This window comes from Drosophila innubila (assembly GCF_004354385.1).
Source record: "Drosophila innubila isolate TH190305 chromosome 3R unlocalized genomic scaffold, UK_Dinn_1.0 2_E_3R, whole genome shotgun sequence".
NCBI classification, from domain to species: Eukaryota; Metazoa; Arthropoda; class Insecta; order Diptera; family Drosophilidae; genus Drosophila; species Drosophila innubila.
This window is the reverse complement of record NW_022995380.1, coordinates 12316070-12336695: the sequence shown is the minus strand read 5'-3', so window position 1 is coordinate 12336695 and position 20626 is coordinate 12316070. Positions and strand designations below refer to the sequence as shown.

The 20626-nt window shown below is 36.5% G+C and overlaps 1 protein-coding gene across 5 annotated transcripts in view; it reads right to left on the bottom strand.

The window, feature by feature from the left end:
• Positions 1-1348: 1348 nt before the first annotated feature.
• The window catches only part of LOC117791962 (diacylglycerol kinase eta), a 41064-nt gene continuing 21786 nt past the window's right edge, over positions 1349-20626 (bottom strand). Inside the window, exons 3-13 of one of the 5 annotated variants that reach the window (XM_034631905.1) lie at positions 18163-18243; positions 10090-10941; positions 9477-10021; positions 7967-8924; positions 7759-7893; positions 7012-7455; positions 5918-6607; positions 4585-4707; positions 3750-3954; positions 2079-3277; positions 1349-2016 (exon numbers count right to left, since the gene is read on the bottom strand). In XM_034631905.1, coding sequence (XP_034487796.1) covers positions 1708-2016; positions 2079-3277; positions 3750-3954; positions 4585-4707; positions 5918-6607; positions 7012-7455; positions 7759-7893; positions 7967-8924; positions 9477-10021; positions 10090-10941; positions 18163-18243 — 5541 coding nt within the window. In that variant the 3' untranslated portion in view covers positions 1349-1707. Of the gene's footprint in view, positions 2017-2078; positions 3278-3749; positions 3955-4584; positions 4708-5917; positions 6671-7011; positions 7456-7758; positions 7894-7966; positions 8925-9476; positions 10022-10089; positions 10942-18162; positions 18244-20626 lie in introns of all 5 variants that reach the window. The other 4 variants (XM_034631908.1, XM_034631904.1, XM_034631906.1 and 1 more) reach the window with 4 other exon arrangements.

Genomic DNA, 20626 nt, shown 5'->3' with positions numbered 1-20626 from the left:
TTATACATTTGTAGTAAATTTGTAATTGTAAGCGTAAACACTTTCACAAATATATGTGTCAAACTTGAGTATGTGGTTTGTAGATTATCGGGGTGCTACACAGAGAATCAAACTATTGGGTGTATTAAAACAACAAATCAATCGAGTTGGTCTGGGCTCATTTATACTTATATATCAAAAAATATAATATATAGACGTCGCTCAAGAGATTTGTTATTCGATATTTTGCCATACATTGCCAAACACTCACTCAATTGGAGACAGCTTGAGCAATAATTTGAAAGCAATGTGCGACGTATGTAAATACGTTTGTATAGCTATAGAATTTACGAAAAAAAAACACACATTTATATGCAGCTACATATGTACATATGAATGTAGGTATGTACCGGTATTCATATACATTTGATAATTAAAAATAGGTAACTATAAAAATTTAGCACAATTTCTTAATCATTACAAGCTAAGACAAAAATTGTTCTGCTTAAGTAAATAATTAAAAGGTATACCAAAAGGTTTGAAACACAACACACTGTGCTCCATGCTAGCTAAGATTTTTTGTAGTATCAATTTAATAGGGCACTGGCGTCCCGCACCAAGACGTCGCTTTGCTTAAAATTTAAACTTATATCGAAAAAACGACGATGGACTTAAAAACTACATTAATTTAAATAAACGAGTTAAGAGTTGCTTTTTGGTTACCTCAAAAACTGACACGTTTAACAGACTTTTCTTTGTTTCCATTAGAAGTTAATATATAGGTCCGTATATATATATATATTTTTATGTATATATACTTCAAAAATTTAACATTGTAGGGGTAAACATTTAAATTTAGTTCTCGAATATCTATAAGTAATAATAGTTTTAGTTATACAGATCCTTGCCTTATAGGTTTTACAATTGTAAAATTGAAATTGCTTATAAATTTAGAATAATCTTTGAGTGTTATGGAATATGAATTGATTTATTTCGGGTGAGGGACACGGACAGCCAAAAAGAACTTAGGTACGTGTTGAAATCGGGGTTTGCTTAAGCGTAAAATTAATGTTAAATATGATTATTTTTTATTACGGTTAATTTAATATTTTGCATGTGTCGCTACTTTTAAATTCGTTTAACTGACAATTAAATTATTTTTGCATTTGACATATGTATGTATAAATAAATACATATATCCAAAATTGAAATTCAGTTGCATTTTTTGTGTTCTTACATGGCTAAAATTGAAAATGATAAGTCCCATCAAACCATTAAATACACCTTTTAATAAATTATGTTCTTATTGCTGCAAAAATACATCAGTTATTGCTAAATTTGTATAAGTGTATCTTCGTTTTTTTTTTTGTTTTGAATTGAACTTATATATAGATTTTCTTTTTTTTTAGTCTCCCCTACGGCTAAGCGTCATAATTTCATTCTTTCTTTTCAAATTCCAGAGATTTGGAATATATTTATATTTTTAGCTAAGCTAATCTATAAATAGTGATTGTTATATGCATTTATCCCATATAAATTAACATTCTTACAGCTCGCTTATCTTACTTAACAGCCACATACCCATAACCTCGCCCAAACATAAACCCAACTCTTTGAGTACACTTCGAAGACTGAATTTTGTACTTGCTGATTGTTAATTTTGTTGTGCCTCCCTCCATCTTACCTTTCTGTCTTGAAAAGCGACACAACAGGAACCATGCTGTTTACTTAATTTTCGCATAAATCTTTGATAGCTTGCAATATGCGTTTCACATGACCCACTTTAACCACACCCAAGTCCTTAAGGTCACGTCGACCCAATGTAAGTAGCTCCTTGCCACGTATATCGTTCTTAAGGAAGCTATCGACATATTCCGATAGCTGCATGGTCTCCAGCCAAGTGACCACCTCATTGACGCTCCAGTTATTGGCCGCTTCGCGTGTATTGGTGAGCGGAGGCTTAAATTGTTGCTGACCAGCTGTTGACCCGGATCGTAGACGTCCCCAGAATGCACGCGACTTGCGGCGACCGTCAGACTATGAAACATAATGAACTTATTTAGAATACATTAATAAGGTTGAAATGAGTTTGAGTCTACCTCTTCGTTAGGTGCCAGCACATTGAAGTAGGCACGGAGTTTGCCATCGATGCACTTCTGTACCGAGCACTTTTTCAGCTCCATTTCCATATTGGCCAATGCTGCGCTCAATTTAGTCTCCAGATCTTCGCGCAATATTAGGCTATGTCCACGATCACGCAACAAAGTACAAGCATCATCGTACAATTGGCGTGATGAATCAATTACCTCCACCAATTTGGTGCGCAAAGAAGGACCCTCAAGGAGTTTACCCTGCGGATGTATTGACTCGAGAGCCTCACTGGCCCGACAGGCTACCTCATAGAGATCATGCTGCAGTGCCGGATGTGATATGATCAAGAATTTCACCCATTTAACAAGCGAACTAACTGCCTCTATGAAATTCAAAAGTACATAGCACTCTCGCTCCGAAATAACCTCATCCGTGGATATGGCATGTTCGGATGCCGTCGATGAGGCATCACGCTGAATGGAAATGCTATGCTGTCGCTGTTTCTCCTGCCAGCTCTTAAGGGAGACTTCCAGACTGCGATTGCGGCACAGCATCTGTACGCGATTCTTGTGCAAAATTCGAATCATGCCCGGTGGTTGCAGCCAAGCCTCGCCATCCACCTGAATGGGTATCTCTTCATCGCCCAAAATATTTATCTGCACACTCTGACACTGCGCAATGCGATGATGTTGGAGATTTATTAAACGCGATGCTGCCATTTGCACCGAACCAAATACAGCGACCACTTCCAGCACACGATCATCAAAACTGGGTGACAAAAAGATATCATCCTTCTTGGTACTGCTGCCCCAGAAGTTGGTGCCTCCCATAAAGCTCGGTATATTTAGAATGACAATGCCCTGTAGCTCTGGCAATGGTATACGCTGTCCATCGCACTCCAGTTGCACTCGTTGCTCCAAATTCTTGCAGGTCTTCTGCAGCAGTTGCTTAGAGCCGAGCACACCATACCACATATAGTTGCGGGCCCTCGAACGGCATTTCTCCGGATGCTCCTCGCGTTTATTGTGAAAGTCCAGTGAGATTTTAGCATCTATGCCAATGCCGAAATAATTGTTCATGACACACTTCTCATGGTAACCGGCCAGTAGAGTTTCATCCGGATCCATAAGTGGACTAACTGCGGCACACAATGTATCTGCATTGGCCAGCAGACATTTGGATATGAATCCAGAGCCACTCGTCAAATCTGAAAGTAAAGATGGAGTATTGTGTTGAAAATATATATATATGATTTAATTTTTACTAAAAGTTTCACATTGATCAAAAACTCACATTTGTGAATTCTTACAGAACATAATTTAATTACTGACTATAGATTTGTAAAAATGTAGGTATTATAACGATAATTAAACAAAACCTTTTTTGCACTAAAATAAGCTTAGGATAGTGCAAAAATATCAATCTATGTGCTTGTTATTTAATAATTAATAATTACTAAAAAAAACAGTTGACAATAAAGTTATATTTGAATTTATGCAACGTAAGCTCTTGCTTTTATCTTTAAATTTTAAGCTTCGACAGTTGAAAAACTACTGCATACTTTTAGGTCCTTAGGATGATGAGAAACTTTAAAGAGCTATAGCTGCTGTTACATTTATATGATTCTTATGTCTTAAAATTACCATGCTATCTATAAACTATCAAATTGTCCTACTTACTTGGCCAATTGGGCAAGCGTACTATAGGATTTATAATGGGTAGCTTGCGGTTAGGCTCCTCTGTTGGGGTCTTCTCTTTATCCTTGCCTGGCTTCTCCTCCTTATCGCCAGCGTTGAAATGCTCAAAGCCAAACAGTGTGGATCCCATAAAGAGACTCGATTTGGAGCCCTTAAGCGTCTGTAGATTTGGCAAAGCTTCGTTCGGCTGTAAGAAAGAAGGATCGATTAGATGGGGTTAGGATCAACGAGTAGTTTGTGTCAAAGAGCAACTGGAAAGTCAGCACTAACTACAATACAAAGAAACATGTGGATGTTTGAGTGTGAGTGAGAGTGAGCGTATGTGTGTACAAGTATGCGTGTGGCTGTAGCTGTGGGTGTGAATGTGGGTGTGCGTGTGGCAGTGTTGTCTAACAACGTACGCAGGGTTTACAAGTGAAGAGCAGTTAGTTTTCAGAGCATGAGAAATAGCGCACTACTTAAAAATAAAAACCATAAGTTAGTAGAAAGCAGTAGCTATATGTTTATTTAGCTGTTGTTTACGGAAATTGTTTAGTGTTGGTATAATTAATAATTTATTTATGGGTATTATGCAATACTACTTATAAAGACGACAACACGTGTAAAAACTCAATTTAAATCAAACAAAACGGAACTGACGCGGGTGCTGAAACTGGAGGCTGAGACTTTAACACGCCAACTGGTACTTTATACAGAGGAAGTACAAGAGTATATATATATATATATTGTTATATATAATATTGCTGGGGATACACATTGAACGAACGCAGGAACGTAGAAACGAAGGAGGAGACCCGACCTCTGGTTACGGGCTTACCAGCGGTATTAGTGGCCTAATAAGCGCCAAGGTCGCCAGGCGAATATCTGGTTCAGCAACCACAAAGAAACGCACACTGAATACTCCATAGGTGCGTTTATAGTTACTTTTTTGGTTTTTCTTCTAAGAAAATGCATTAAGTAATGTCGCCGCGTTTAAATAAAAATATCGTGTTCCGTATCATTATGTGTACTATATGTGTATATTTTATTCAATGTGATTAATATAGTATAATTAGGATGATTGATTTTTATGTGTTAAGCATATTAATATTATGTGTGTCTGCGATGTGGTAAATAGTGGCTATAAGTCTGAAAATAATACATGAAAGTCATAAAAGTACTTGACATAATTTTGAAATACGTACCAATCGATTGTGCTTTGTAAAACATATATTTTATTTATATATGTTTATATATATTTGTTTTCGTTTTTGTATTAATTTGTTAATATTGTTGTGATCTTATAAATTGGTTTTCAACTTAAAAACTCAAATTTCTTAATTACAAATAGCAAATATGGCAAACTATAACATAAACGCTATGAAGTAAGACTTGTTAAATTCACATGGTATTGAATTAAAACTAGGAGTATTTTTAAGCCATGTAATATCTAAAAATTTCGCATTTTAAAAATTTTGAATATTTATTTTAACAAATAAATTTAGTTTTGGAAGCTTCTTTCATTTTTTGCGTAATTATTTTAAAGGGTAAAATTACAATCAAATATAATACAAAATAAAAAGTTCATTGAGTATCAGAATGATTTTAAAGGGTTAAACTACAGTCAATTAAAGTTGTATTATTCAGAAATATACTGAAAAGTTGAAGAAAATACTAACTTTAAATTGAATTTATACAATCTTTGAAACCAAACTGAAACTGAAAATTTTTTGTTCTGATTTTATTGAATAATTGATAAAAAATGTCTATAAAGATTGATATTTAATTGAGTAATAATGAAAAATAATAAAGTACCTATTTAATTAATGAAAATTAAAGCAACAATATATTCAAAATGTTATAAAAATAATATAATTTTTGAGCAATAAATATGCTCAATTTGTTCCATGTGAATCGCACAGAGATTTAATTTAATAATTTAAATAATATTTGTGTAAGCCTAAACGATAATTTGCAGCTGCTCAAGGTAATTCCGAACCAAAATTGTATTTTTATTTGAAAATGAAAACAATTACCTAAAATCGCATTTGTGTGTAATCTGATTGGAATCTGGATACTCATTGCTCATTGCGGCTGACACATTTATTCACTTGCCGATGCAGTGCCAACATATATCATATAATACGGTGGAGCTGATCAGCGGGACTTACCTTGAAGAGACTGCCACAGCTAATTCGACGACTAGCCGCTGGTGAGCTGCTGAGGAAGCGAGCGTGCTCCGGATCCAATGTTAGGTAATTTGGATTGAAGCCAGAGTGGCGTCGATCTTTATCCTTGTCAAATTCACGGACAGACAGGCTGGGTGCATGGCTAGAATGACGTCGGATCTCCGAGGAGTTCAATGATCGCACACCGAGCAGACCCGACGGCGTCGTCAGGATGGATGACGACGACGTTGTGGGTTTGACGGAGTCGCCGCGCAATGGTGTTGGTGGTCTTACAACAACACTTATCTGTGGATAGTTGGGATTTACATCATCAAAGGATTCTTTCTTACACGACTCATCAAAAGTAATGCGCTTTACATCTTGTCCATGGCCCGATTTCTTCGTGGGCGATGTCGATGAGGCCATTGCCGATTCAAGTGGTTTTGTTGCCGATGTTGTTGCTGTTGTTGTTGTTGTTGTCGAGTGAATTGTGGTTTCTACATCGTTTATTTCTATTTTAATCGCCGTTTGTGTTGACAATTCATCCAGTTCATCGCTAGGTGAAGTCATTGTCATATATGGATACGCCCTTGATACGCTTGAATTTGTGGGCGTGACCATCTCTTCATTCGAATTTCCATCGTTGTTGCTGATGTTGTCGTTGTTGTTGCTATTGCCATCGAGCATTAGCTGCTGTTGAGATACGATTGTTGTACTTGGTTTCAGTTTCTTGAGTGAGATGCGCTTTTTGGGACGCTTCACATATCGAGTAAGACAGAGAGTCGACAGGAGCAGGATAATTGATTGATATTGTTTGGTTGGTTGTTTGGTTTGGTTAGTTTGTTAGTTAGTTAGTTAGTTGGTCAATTGATTTGTTAATCGTTTGGATTTGGGCAAGCAAGTTAACGTATTCAGTTTGTAATTACACACGAAAAGATAAGGTGAAGAAAGAAGCAAACGGAGAGCAACAAAGATATTACCATAAGTGGTCACGTCTGAGCACTTCCGATAACTAAACATAGCTATAACTCTCTATATATATAGATGTATGTACAATTTACCTGCTTAAGTATAACCAATATAACACTATCACATACCTTGAAACTTTGCCGTGCTATATCGTTACCTTCCACGAACTGTGCCAGGCTACAGAAACGCGGTGGTTCCCGAATCTTCTGGTCATCGCAGCGATTATCGATTTCAAAAACGATGTTCTCAAAGCCAAACTGCTGCGGATTATCATCGCTGTCCATACGCGCCAATCTGGCCATTCTTGGTGGCGAAGAGTTTCGCCGAATAGGATGGGCCTTTAATTGCGTCAAGGCGCTCATTGACTTTTTACGTGGCGGTTTTGGGGGTCCAGCGTGCTCGGAACAGAGGGTGGTGGTGTCATCCGTAATGGTGTTGTCCTGCAGAGCATTGGTTATATCATGGCCCAGCACTGAGCTGATGTCATCCATGAGACTCTCTCCAGGCATTGCCTCTGTCTCATCGCTTGTTTCCGGCGAATCAATGTGCGTAAAGTTGCTGGCATCAAGGTTCTATAAAGGAATTAAGCGGGTTCCGAAAATATAATATCATATATAATATATATTAATCGATATTCTTTTTTTTAAATAATATTTTTAAATTTTAAAATAAAAGTTACGGAAGAAGATTTACGAGTTACGCATATTGTGTGGACTGAACTCAATAAATTTATTTATTAATTATCGGTCATCAAAAAGAGAACAATTTGTATAGAAAGTTTTATAATTTCGCCGTTTAAATTAAGTAAAATTAAGTAAAAGTAAAATACAAATTCAAAAAAATCAGTTGCTATTGGTTAGTCTTAGACAAGTTACCTGTAGAATATCGCCAAGTGTTTGACCAGACTCGGGCTTATCGAAAATTTCGGAGGCCACGCTACATTCCTCATTGCTGATGGCTGACAGTACATCGCTCGCCTCGCCGCCCATATCCTCCGATGAAGATTGTTCCTGTGTGGAGTGAAAGACACATTAATAAGAAATTCGAATTCAATGGTGAAATGAATCCCAGTGGCACACGTACAGTGTTTGTTTGGGCATCGGTATCAATGATTGTGAGGCTAGCGCTTGTATAAACATTTTGGGAGTTGGGGGTTACGACAATGCCGGGTACCTGCAGATTACATGTGTGTACTAGGGCGTTTTGTGGCTGCGATGTCTCGAGTTTTTCGGTAAAATTGATGTTTCCCACTTTTTCGCAGTCGATTACGCTGCTTGCATCACTGCCTCCATCTTTTTGACGTTCCTTTTCTTTATCCTTATCCTTATCCTTATCCTTGTCCAGCTCTCGTGTCATGTAGTAGGTGCGTTCGAATACCTCAATCGGTCTGTAGTCGGATAGTGGGTCCACAATCGGTTCGCCCGTAATAATGGGCACTCGAAGAAAGTCCACCTTACGCTCGGTGGGTGTATTATCTCCGCCATCGCTGCTGGGTGAAAGACGATTGCCAGCATCATCAATGTTGGCGCCACCACTGAGCGAGAGACGTCCTATGCGATAGATTGTCTCCCCATTGGCGCCCTCCTCCATCTCCTGTATGACCTCAGGCACACCTGAGCTGCGGCGACTGTCAGCAAACTGACGTGGCGCCGGCAAATTGATGCTGTTGAAAAAGTTCTCGTCCACGGAATCACGACGAGTGTCTGGCAGCGGTGAGATGCAGGTCAGACGTGAAGTTTCCATTGTCGGTGAGATTATATTGATGGGTGGTATTATGGGCAACGGCGAGGTGCACGGCGTTGAATCACCAGAGTTGACGGGAATTTTCAGCGCCTCAAAGGGTGTTATCGATAGTTTGCGCTGATAGCGCTTGGGACGACCGGGTTCCGAGTGCTCGACGACATTGTAAATGGCCCTTTTCACGCTATTGGCCCTGGATTGCAGTGCCTCTTTCTCGCTGGATCGCAGTGAACGGCTGTTTCTTCGCTCCTTCGAATTAATGTGATCCTTTTCATTTTTTTCAATCGAAATATTCGGATTGCTAATACGAAGAAATATAGTAATATATAAATAAATAAACTTCTTTTTCTTCCTACATACATACATAAATTATTACTATTATTCTAATTTTATTAAAAGTTGTTTAAAAATTGTATTAAATCTCTCAACAAATATATATTTCTTTCATATATAAATAAATAAACTTCTTTTTCTTCCTACATACCTAAATAAATTATTATTATTATACTAATTTTATTAAAAATTGTTTAAAAATTTTATCAAATATCTCAACAAATATATTTTTTTCACTTTTTTACATTGACACTTTTTTAAAACTTCCAATTTAAACATTTCTCCTCCACTGCCAATATTTTTCATATTTTTTCCCTGTCACATTTTAACAAAAAAGCTGTTTTGGGAAGACTCGATGTTTGTAGCTCGATATATAATTTGCCGATTTCAATGAGATTTTAAAATTGATTTACAGTTTGGAATTAAATAACTACTTTTGGAGTGCTAGAGATTTGTACTGATAAGCTTTAAGTAACTCTTTTATGTAATGTTTTCAGTTTCAAACCAATCCTTGACTTACAGGAATGATGGACGAGCTCCTGTTGATGAGGGAACACCGCGAATAATTAGACTGCGAATGGTAGCTATCAAATCGTCGCCACTGTGTGTGCCCATCTCCTCCTCTTGCAAGGCATCCAAGAGCATGTTGAGCTTTTGCCTTAGAATGTCACACTTGAGGGTCAACTGCTCATCATCTTTATGATGGTCACAAATGCGTGTCACCAACTCGTCAACAGTATCGCACAGGGTGCGTGTGGAGGAGATGAGAGTTTGAGTTTCGTTGGTTTCAACAATAAAGCGCAGATGATGATTGGCTGTGGTAACCATGCCCGTTAGCAACGCTTCCTGTTCGGTGGTAATGGACATCTTTGGTATTTTGGGTACACTGATTGCCTTCTCAAAGACCATAATGCTCCAGCGATCTAGCATTTTGGTACTGGCCGATTCATAGCGCTCCAGAATTTGTGGCAAATGAGTGTCATCATCACAGCTGGAGCCCCAGCCGAGAACTCTAGCCAGATCATTACCAGTTCCCAATGGCATCACAGCCACTTGGCATTGTTTCTGTTAAACCAAAGACATAAGATTAATAAGAATAGACGTTATAATTGGTTGGATCATAGTCCACTTACATGCATGTTAAATCGATCAATTTCACTGAGCACCCAGCCTACGGATCCATCGCCAGAGCACACTAGTATGCGAAACATTTCAAAGTGCCGAAAGAGACGCAATCCTAGACTTGGACCCGTAGAGATCAGATCAAAGACCTGCGCTGGATTCAATAGCTGCTTGAAACGTCGCAAGAACTTCACGCCCTGATTATCGCCCGACTTGGAGTTCACAAAGACGAGCAGTGGCGAGAAGTTGCCCTTGGGACTTGCCACATCCCAGGCATCGTCGGTGCTGATCGAGTGTACGCTTGTCGGCGGCACCACGGACAGCTTGGCGGGTCCAATGGGACAGGCAATTGCCATTTGGGGGCGACATGCCACATGCACCGTATCCCGGCACCAAAGACAGCGCCAATCCTGCAGTCGCAGCACCGAACCGCAGGTTTTCTTGCACACAGCACACATTGACGACACGGGCAGATTACCCTCCATCCATTGATGCGGCATGATGATGCTGCCATCCGGCTGCTCGATAATGTCCTTGCCGACGGTGGCCAACGTTGTCCACTTGCAGTTGGCAATGGCCTTGGCCGCACAACGTTTGTGCACCTTACACTTGCACACCTCGCAGCTGAGGCCGTGTGACGTGACCCCGGAGAGCGCATCCCGGCAAACATTGCAGTACGTGGGACGCGCATGCGAGGTTGCATACCAATGATGGTGATTGGATAGTATATCATGCTGATCAATCAGAAAGCTATCCCCACGCGGACGCTGCGGTGCAGTTGCCATTTTCAGGGATCCTAGCCAATCGTCCATGTCGCGTCTGGAGTCGGCACACAGCACCAGAGAGCGGGTTGGTGTGATTATCTGTTACAATCGAGTACAAAATATGATTTGATATAATTTTAATAAAAACAAATTGGAGTTTTTAATTGCTTAGCTTTTTTATGTATTTGAAATGTTTATATTTTTATATAATACAATGAGTTGTACTTAAATTATCTGATAGTTTAAGCTGCTTAACATGAATACCTAAATATAAATTGCAGAGTCCGCTAAAGACACATACATATATTTCTATGAGTACAAATTCGCCAATGATAATTATAAAATTTCTCTGTATTCAGTGTATATAATATGTATATACATAAATGTATAAGAAGTCCTATTCGGACGGCGCGAGGCGAGGCGTTCTCTTATTAGTTGTGTAATCAAAGAGGGCTTTATTAGTTTCTATGGCCTCATTAACATGCAAATAATTCTCATGCTAATGGAAATACACAGACAGCCACAGCCGACACACCTCCAAATGATTGTGGAAAACAATGAGCCAAGCCCATAACCTTTGTTAGTCTCTGTACATGCAGACATAATTAATATTCGACCTTCCAACCACAGCATACTGTATAACTATTTCTAAGGTTGCTTATGATTTGCTTTTCGTATTGTCTAATTTATGGTGCTCATGTCCTTCAGTCATATCCTTGATAGACTCCGTAGTGTGTTGTCTTTATTAAATTCATTCGAGTTAATTATATTGGAAAACTTCGTTTTATTCAATGACAATAACAACTTTAATAATAATCAATCAATAAATATATTTAAATTCAATTTGCTTACTTGCTATATTCAAAATATAATCAATAACTACCGAGAACATTCCATTCATTGCTCAAGTGCTTAATACATTTCACTGTTAAGAGTACTTACATATAAGTTTGCAAATGTCATAGTCCCACTTTAAATATTTAAGTGCAGTTTACCCACTTATTGTTAGCCTAACTGCTGTATGACAATATCATAGCTGGCACAATGCCTGAACTCTAGATGAAATATCAGGGGAAGATTAAAATGAACAACGAAAAACGAACAGGAGGGTCAGCAATAACCACGTCAACATCATAATCTACTTGCAGTGGCCGGACAAAGTCATTCATTTGTAAGAGTGACAGCAAAAATGAAATAAGCCGATGCCAGGCAATGTGTTGAGGCCAAATGGATGACAAAAGTTAACCACGATTGGTCAACAGGCACTTAGAGCTAATCCCAAAGCTATTCCCTCCGAAGGAACTCACTGGACTCTAACAAAAATGCATTCTGCCCGCTTGAGTGTATACAAGAAAACTCTGAAATCAGGCAAGACAACTGCAGTTGGCCGTAGATGCTAATTGAATTGGTCAGGTGCGTTGCTTGATGGTAGTTCGGAATTTCAACCACAAGTCAACCGCAGAACTAATTGACATTTCAACGCAGTAATTAGTTTAAAGTTGTAACTGTTAATGTAAATTCTTTAGGCAACTTTTGCTATAAATGGCCACAATGCCACAATGTAACCGCATCATTGATATTTGCATCAACTCATGCTTCCTCGCGCTTCTCTTTGTAATGAACGCTCTGGCATCCTATTCAATTAGTGCACAGCTGCACGTGTCCTCCCACCTGTCAACTGCTTGTGGCATTTGCAACATCAATATGCTTTTAAGGCAGAGTGGCACGTGCGGTTTACATGTCGCTCACTCATTCACTTGATCCACCTACCTGGCCAAACAGGGCTGTTTGACTTTCTGCCTTCATAATAACCCCACTATTGGGTCACCCCACAACTGTTTGTCAAAAGTTTCATGGTAAATTTATTCAATTATCTTGAAAATGCTGCAACTGTCGAGAGTTGCATTTAATTTTCGGTTAATTGAAACATTATGGCTGCCCTAGAAACATTTTAAAGGAGTAAACTTCCAATATTATGTATTCATTATTCAAGGCCTGTCTCCAGCAGGCCCGGAAATAAAAATTCCTGTCAAACTTCATATAAAAAAAAAAAAAAACAAAAAAAATTCCTGCAGTTTTTTTAAAAAACCTCTCTCCGGATTGGTCAAAATTTAGTTAATCAAAATGGAGAACGCGTAGTTTTGTTATTCATTTTAAGGTAATTCTTTGAAATCGATGTTAAATTAATTTGTATACAAAATCAAATATTTAAAGTTACAAATTCTTTATGATTGAGCTTTGTTAGTATTAAATTTTAATAAATTTGTAAATAAAGTCGAGCTAAAAATTAAGGAAATTTATTTATAGATCTTATTTATTTTTCATTGCGATTGCACGTCTCTACACAGAAATGGAAATACCTTTTCATTTTCTATTTTAATTATTTTATATAATGATTTCGAAATAAATTGCTTCATAAAACTGGTTATATTGATTTAAACAAACCAACACTTTAAGCGATTGTAATTCATTAAAGTTGTACTGTCAGAGCAAATGGCAACAGCGCCGCATCCGACATTGTGATATTAAAATTCTGTTATGTTATCCCTATGCGTCAGTAAAAGTAAGTATAACTGTGTTTGAGTTCCGGCTGCAGATACAAGCCCCAGTCTCTCAATGCTCTGGTACGCTGTGCACTCCAATCAAAAAAGCAAACAAAAACATACAGCTCCAACTGCCTTAAATGGAGACTCACTTGCTGCCAGAATTCATTAAGTCGAAGACAACAGAGAGCGAGTGTGTCGACATTGGCGGCTGTTTTGCTTCATTTGCACGAAATATTCATGAGATGGAGAAGCAGCATCATCAGAAGCAACAGTCGAATTACGAATTACGTATACGCTGCTTTGTCCCCTAACGCACACTTCAGAAATGCTTTCCCTGAAAAGGCGGGAAAAGGGAAATCATTTTGTGTACACGTACATACTTTGCAGCATGTATCTGAGCATTCTTTTTACCCGCTGAATTCCCAAATACAAATACACGTTTCGCGAATATTTTTTATTTTTTTCATTATCCTGTTGAGCCGCCCAGCGCAATGCTAAAATTACTTTTGAAATTTTAATGTCCGCCGGCTAGCTCGGCAACTGTATGTGTGTATGTACGTTTCCAGCATAAAAGTTGGCATATAAAAACTTTTGATGGCAATACTAAGGGATCTGCTAAGTTACTTAAATTGAGCCACCACAAGGAATATCACAATATTATATAACAAACGTAAATATTTATATGTTTCAGAGTCTTTAACTCAGAATAAATTATTATAAATGCGAATTTAAAAAGCTTTTTCTGTTATCATCTCCAGAAATTAAAGAAACAATCTAAGTTGTCGTAAGTCGCAAGTATATTAGAATATTTTCAGAAACAAGATGCGCAAGTACATGCCAAATTTTTTATGATTTTTTTTTTTAAGCCAAATTCCAAAGTTCAAGGACATGACATACATGTGTGTGTCTTTGCCAGCGATGCCGCTGTGTGTTACCTGTTTTCTGGCAGTTGAGTTAAGCTCATAAGAAACACCAAAGAAAAAGAAAAAACGTCTGGCCCACTTGTTATTATTGTTGCAAATTTAATATGCCAGCGCCACAGGATATTGCCATTAACTTTCATAACAGAAACTTGCAATCATTTGCTTTGAGTTCACATTCCTGTGTATGAACTCTATTGGGATTTATATTGTCTGTTGGTAAACATAATTTTTAAAATGAATTATTAATAATATATATGAGAATAGGTTCCAGTTAATAAATCTAATAATGAAACAATCGATTGGCAAATACACTTTTACCTTTTTAGTTAATACTAAAACCACAAGATTATTTTTCACAATTTCTATAATTGGCGGTTGACTGAATTGGGACAAACATAGTTGAATAAATTATCAACATTTTATGTTGACCTAATTAGCTAAATTATTCCTATACAGAGCTTCTAATATTGCGCTGAATCGGCACATTCAACACAAGCACAAAACAATTTTAAGACGACTGATTTTGACATTTGATGAAAACAACAACGAAGAAAACAATTAGGAATTTTTGAGAAAAGTTTTGAAACATTTGTAAATACAGAGTACTTGTGTTCAAATAGTTAACGTAATTAACAAAACACAGTTTGACAGGTCGCTTGAAAACTTTGAGTTTGGCTCGAGAAAAGCATTTGTCCTTCAGTTAAATTGTCTTAAATTTGAGTAGCAGCTGTAAGGTTTTGTTTATATAAGAAAAATTTTCCCATTATCTGCACGTTACGTATACGTCACTTGAGCTGCGGTGCTGTTACTTATAAACTCCTTAAGGCTCAAATGGAATGGCAATCAATCAATTTGATTATTTGTTCAATGCCATCTTCTCAGTTCTTGCGAGAGTGCTAGCCAGTAAACCAAGTATTTGGAAATTCTACGCATTTGTAAGTGGAAAGTGCAGCAAACATTATTTTAATCATGTTTGATTGGTATTCATAATGTGGATTGACAGTAATATGTATAAAGCTCACATAAAAAAATTTTACATACAATTTAACCTTCATATTTGCATATCACCTTAATTAATTGAAGTTTCCTACAATTATTTATGATAGACAACATTTCTTGAACCAACAATATCAAGGAGCATAATGTAGCTGACAAGCTATAATTATAATGCTCTTTAAATAAATTAAATAAGCAAGGCAAACAATAAGTCGTTATTGCCAGTCCCAACAACAGCTGAGCCCATGTTTCGGGTAGCATTTTGTTTTCTGTCATTTTCTAGATTGATGAAAGGGAGTTCAAATGTCAACAATAGCTCAAAGCTCGATACAATGGCGGGCTTTGTATTGGAAAGCAGCATATGAACAAATAAGTTTGCAACAAACGTTAAAAAAATTTATTATAAAAGCTAATGGAGAATTATCAAATGGCGTTTTATTTAATTAAATACAAGTACATCACTGAATATACTTTTGAAATAAAAAACGTTAAAGTAACATGTAACTTTGTAACTTTATTCCATATTTCAAACTTTATGTATAATTATAATTTTTAAGAAATAATAAAAATTTTAAAGCTTAAAAGAAATGATTCGATTGCTTGTTTTCTGCTTAGCCGACAAAAATTTAAGGCTTATTTAAATTCGATGTAATGCCAATTTCTGACCAATTCTGCCTAGATTACGTTCAATTAATTTCAATACTTTAAATGCATGATTATTTAAATTATGCTCCGTGTTGCTCTGTGTTATTATGCTGAGAATCAGCTGAGAAGTAAGTAAGTAACCAGTATAATTTGAAATTACAAACGTCTTGGAGTCAGACCACAAAGAGCTTGTTAACAAAGCTCTTACCGCACTCGTCGCTAATGCTATAAGCATTTCAGTTTCAGACATAAGTATCTTGTATGCTGTATTTTGTATCTCTTTTATAAAGTTTGCGGCACGTGCCGCAGATGTAAGCTGTAATAATGTTGCTGGTGAAAGTGAAATACTGACACGCAGTTTAAAACTTTGTAAAGGCTTTGGCTATCGGAGAAGAGGAAATTTATTTATTTATTTTATTTTATTTTTTTTTTTGGCTGCGTCAAATGCAATTTCTGTGCATTTTGAGGTTTACACTTTTTTTGAACAGATTTTACGGCGGTTTGATAACATCAAAGCGACGAATTGCTACGTTTTTCATTTTAAATAAATATTTTTTACTCCTGCACATCTGTAAGAGCTTCCGGTATGTGAAAGAGCACTTTATGTTTGATTCTGATTGTACATTGTACATAATACAATTTAAATATTGAATCTGAAAAATTTATGAAACTTGGACTTTAGTTGGCTGTACCAAATTCATCATCCGGCTGTACATAGATTACCTATCGCATATTTTCTTATTACCTTAGCCACCAAGAGCTCGCTTGCTTTTCGAACGATAAAAGCAATAAAAAGTTGCCTTAGCCGAAAGTATTCCGCAAAATCTCAAAGCTTGCATTGGCTTTCTTCGATAAACTCAGAGAATTTATTATTAATATCGAAAGTATATGGGCATATGTTGTACATCTTTTTATTATGGCGCTTTTGCACGCAGCAACATCAACAATAACTCTTACATACACATATGAGTATCGACATACATAGAAAAATATTCTATTTCCAAAGTCGGCGAATAAATGCGCTAATTTTGCGCATCAAATGCTGTTCATTCGTGTATAAAGAAATATACATTTGAATATATGGGAGGCTTTCTGGATAGAATTGGGAAGGATAGGGTGTTGTGGGTGCTTATGCTAATTTGGCATGCAGACGCCGTCAAATGTAAACATTTCGCTTAGATTTCGCCCTTTGTTTCTGACAGCTTATATCGATGATATTTGTATAGAAATAAAGGTTCATTCGCCTGCTGCTTCTGTAATTGGGTCGAAAATCATAAGGGGCACCATGAGCCTGCCTCTGTACACTTGTATACAAGTTTGCATGAGGCCAGACAATAGCAAACAGGAAATAAGGCTGCTTATGTTATGTTTGACAGCACCGACATCTTGAGACATCCTTCTGGCAAATAAGATGTGAGTATTAAGTTGCTTTATTTACTTTAGCTTTCATCTTTTGACACCTTACAAAAGCCCAACCGTTGCTTTAACATTATATGAGAATATTGTAAATTGCGTTTATGGATACAATATTTATTATACCCAGATATTTATTATATACAAAAAGACTGTGGATCAGAATCAACCAAAAGCGCACGCAATAATAAATCATATAATTCTTATAGAGTGCTACATAGTGTATCAGACTATCGCTATCGACCACTCTCAAGAGAAGCTTCCCAACTTGTTTTGACATCAGCAGATGGCACCATGTGAATGCTTTTTGTGCCGAAAATTAATTGCACAACTTCACAGCGAACATCGAATGCCAATAAAATAAAAGTTTTCACATTCAACTTTAATTGCTTTATATTGTTTAATTATTCACAGAACGAAACTTGTGTACATGAGTTTCCTATATAAAATGTGTAAATAGGTCGCTGATAATAAATGATCTTCAATAGCTTTTTTGTCTTGTCAAGTTCCTTTGTGTTCGTATTATAAGGACACGCAAAAACATTCTCAAATAAATTAATAATGATTTTATATTAAAAAAAACAAATACAAAATCTAAATCACTCAGTTAGATTTTTATAAAACTACCAAAAAAAATGCATTATCATTAATGAAAATCAATAATCGTCAAATTATCATTACTGTGTAATTTTTATAATATAAAATTCAAGCGTTACGATCAAAATATAGTATACCCTTACAACAAATCAAGAATACAAAATAATACATTATTTAGTTTCTTATTTTATTTTAGTTACCTGAAAACTATGGTTTACGTTCTTAATGCTGCACTCAAAGTAACAAAGTTCGGATAGGTCAATCTCATCGAACACATCGCACTGTAAATACAAAAATTACAATAACTGGATTAATATTCATATGTATACCACTGATTGTGTACATATTTTATACAAATTCATTTTATTAAAATAAATATAAAAGGTGCTTCTGTCGCAAATATTTGTTATTGGGTATTTAGTGTTTTATTATATCCTGCATTCATAAAAAAATTGGCAAAAAAATCTACAATCTTTTTTTGCAAATGTGTATGCCATGTATAAAACGCCATCTTTGACCCAATAAATATTTACGAATATTTTGTGGATCAGTATCAACGTCCAAATCGATTAGACCTTGCATCATTTTTTTGGACGTTACTCCCTTTTCGGGTTACATGAACAATGAATAAGACTAGAGTTTTTGGGTTTCTAGCATTTTATACTATAAATAATCGATCTGGACTTGTCCCAAAACTCCATTCTGATCGGATAATTAACTTGAAAGTTTTTTTTTAAAAATATTTTACATTTCATCAACGGACATTGCATTCACAGAGCTTGTTCGTATCTTATAAACCTGTTGTCCCGACTTATTCTGTTTTCACATTTCTTTTAGGGCCACAAACGCCTTGGAATAGAAAAATGATACTTGGAAACATTCCAAGTCCTTTTTTTTTGCTGTAGCTGGACCTTGTTTTGCCGCCTGATGAAATACACAAATAGATCCAACGGCAGTTTTGATGGTACTTGTCTTGTTTTGGTCGTGTTACATGGAACGTTGCATTGAATATAAAGGATACGCACGCTTCGGGGCCCTTACGGAAATTAAAATGTTTCCTATAGTCCGGCAAAATAAATGTGTATTTGCGGTACAATAAAAGCCAAAGCAACATACCCTCAGACACACACACACACAGACACACACACGCTCTGACATTGCCAAAGGCAGTTGCTATATAAAAGAAGTGTGACAATGGGAAGCGAATCAAGGAGCTCTTGCCAAGGCTTACATACTCAAGTAGTTATTGAGCATGCAAAAATTGGGTTTCTTTGGCAAAAGTCCTTCTTTGGCTGCCTAGAGATCAACAATAAGGTATGAAAACATGGAAACAACTTTACTTTCAAGTATGTTCAAGTAAATATTCAATTTTTTCTTTTCATTCAACTGCCAGTTCGATTAATATTTGAGTATTGTTTGCTTTTAGTTTTCAAATTAAAGTTTTCAATTCAATTGTTAAACTTTCGTGTTTGTTTCCTCAGCACCTCAAGGTTTCAACAAAGTTTTGTAGCGAATTCAACTGCATATATTGCTCTTAAGGCGAGTTTGCAATTACAATTGAAGCCTTCACTCCGTTATGGAATTTGTATCCCATTTGGCTTTTGTTTGCTTAGGGTTTTTATCGCAAGGGTATGAAGCCCATTGCAGAGGGTATTATTGGTACAAGTCAGTATTTTTCTTAATTAATTTTTATACAAAAAACTTTTCCCTATTTCAGAATATGTATATTTACTAAATTCATTAAGACTGACCGTTTTAGGGAAGTAGTTAATTTTACTAATATATGCAGCAGCCGAATATTAATAGTAAAACTTTAAAAAAAAAAAAATCAATTTTCCCTTTTATAATCTGTTATAATTACATTTTAAAATTTCCACCTTAAAGTTATATTATTGACTGTTTACACACTTTTTTGAAAAAAAATTAAATTAGAGATTGGATGTTCAATAAAAATGTAAATAATTAAATAATTTTCAATTGTAAGAGATCCCTTAATGAACATAATTGATTGAAAAGTTGGCAATCACTCAAATCGAAAATGAATGTTTACCCGAGAGACATGGCACAGAAGAAGCACAATCCAACAGACTGAGCATTATAATAATTATACTTATGTATTAGGCATATATGAGAGTGAGGGGTGGGTGGGTGTGTGAATGAGAGAGGATAGAAGGATGCCTGCCAACAATCCACGGCAAACGTCACTGTCAGTCAGGCATCATCAGGCGAAAAGGAGCTAAGGCGCTGCGAAATTGGTTGAGTGAACCGTTAAATGGGCAGGACGTTGAGAAAAATCGTTAAAAATCAACAAGGATTTCAAATGCTTTGAGCGGTTCAATACAAATGGAGGGCGTGGCTGCGGCTTTGGTTGAGGGTGTGACTTTGTTTGGCTTGGTTTGTTTTGCTAAGCGAGTTTTTTCCCTTGAATGATTGAAGCCTTAATTTTCACTTGAAACACAAATCTCTGCATATTTCACGACTTTTGCTGGCTTTTTTCCTTGGATCGCTTGTCAGTAGCCTTGGGTCGGGACATTTATCGTAACAACGCATGCCATAAATCTTTACTGGCCTCCGTTTCAATTCGCAAAGAAAACATTAAGAGCCTATGAAATATGTGTGTGTTTGCCAGCTGGTGTGGTCGAGTCATAAAAAAAAATGAAAAAA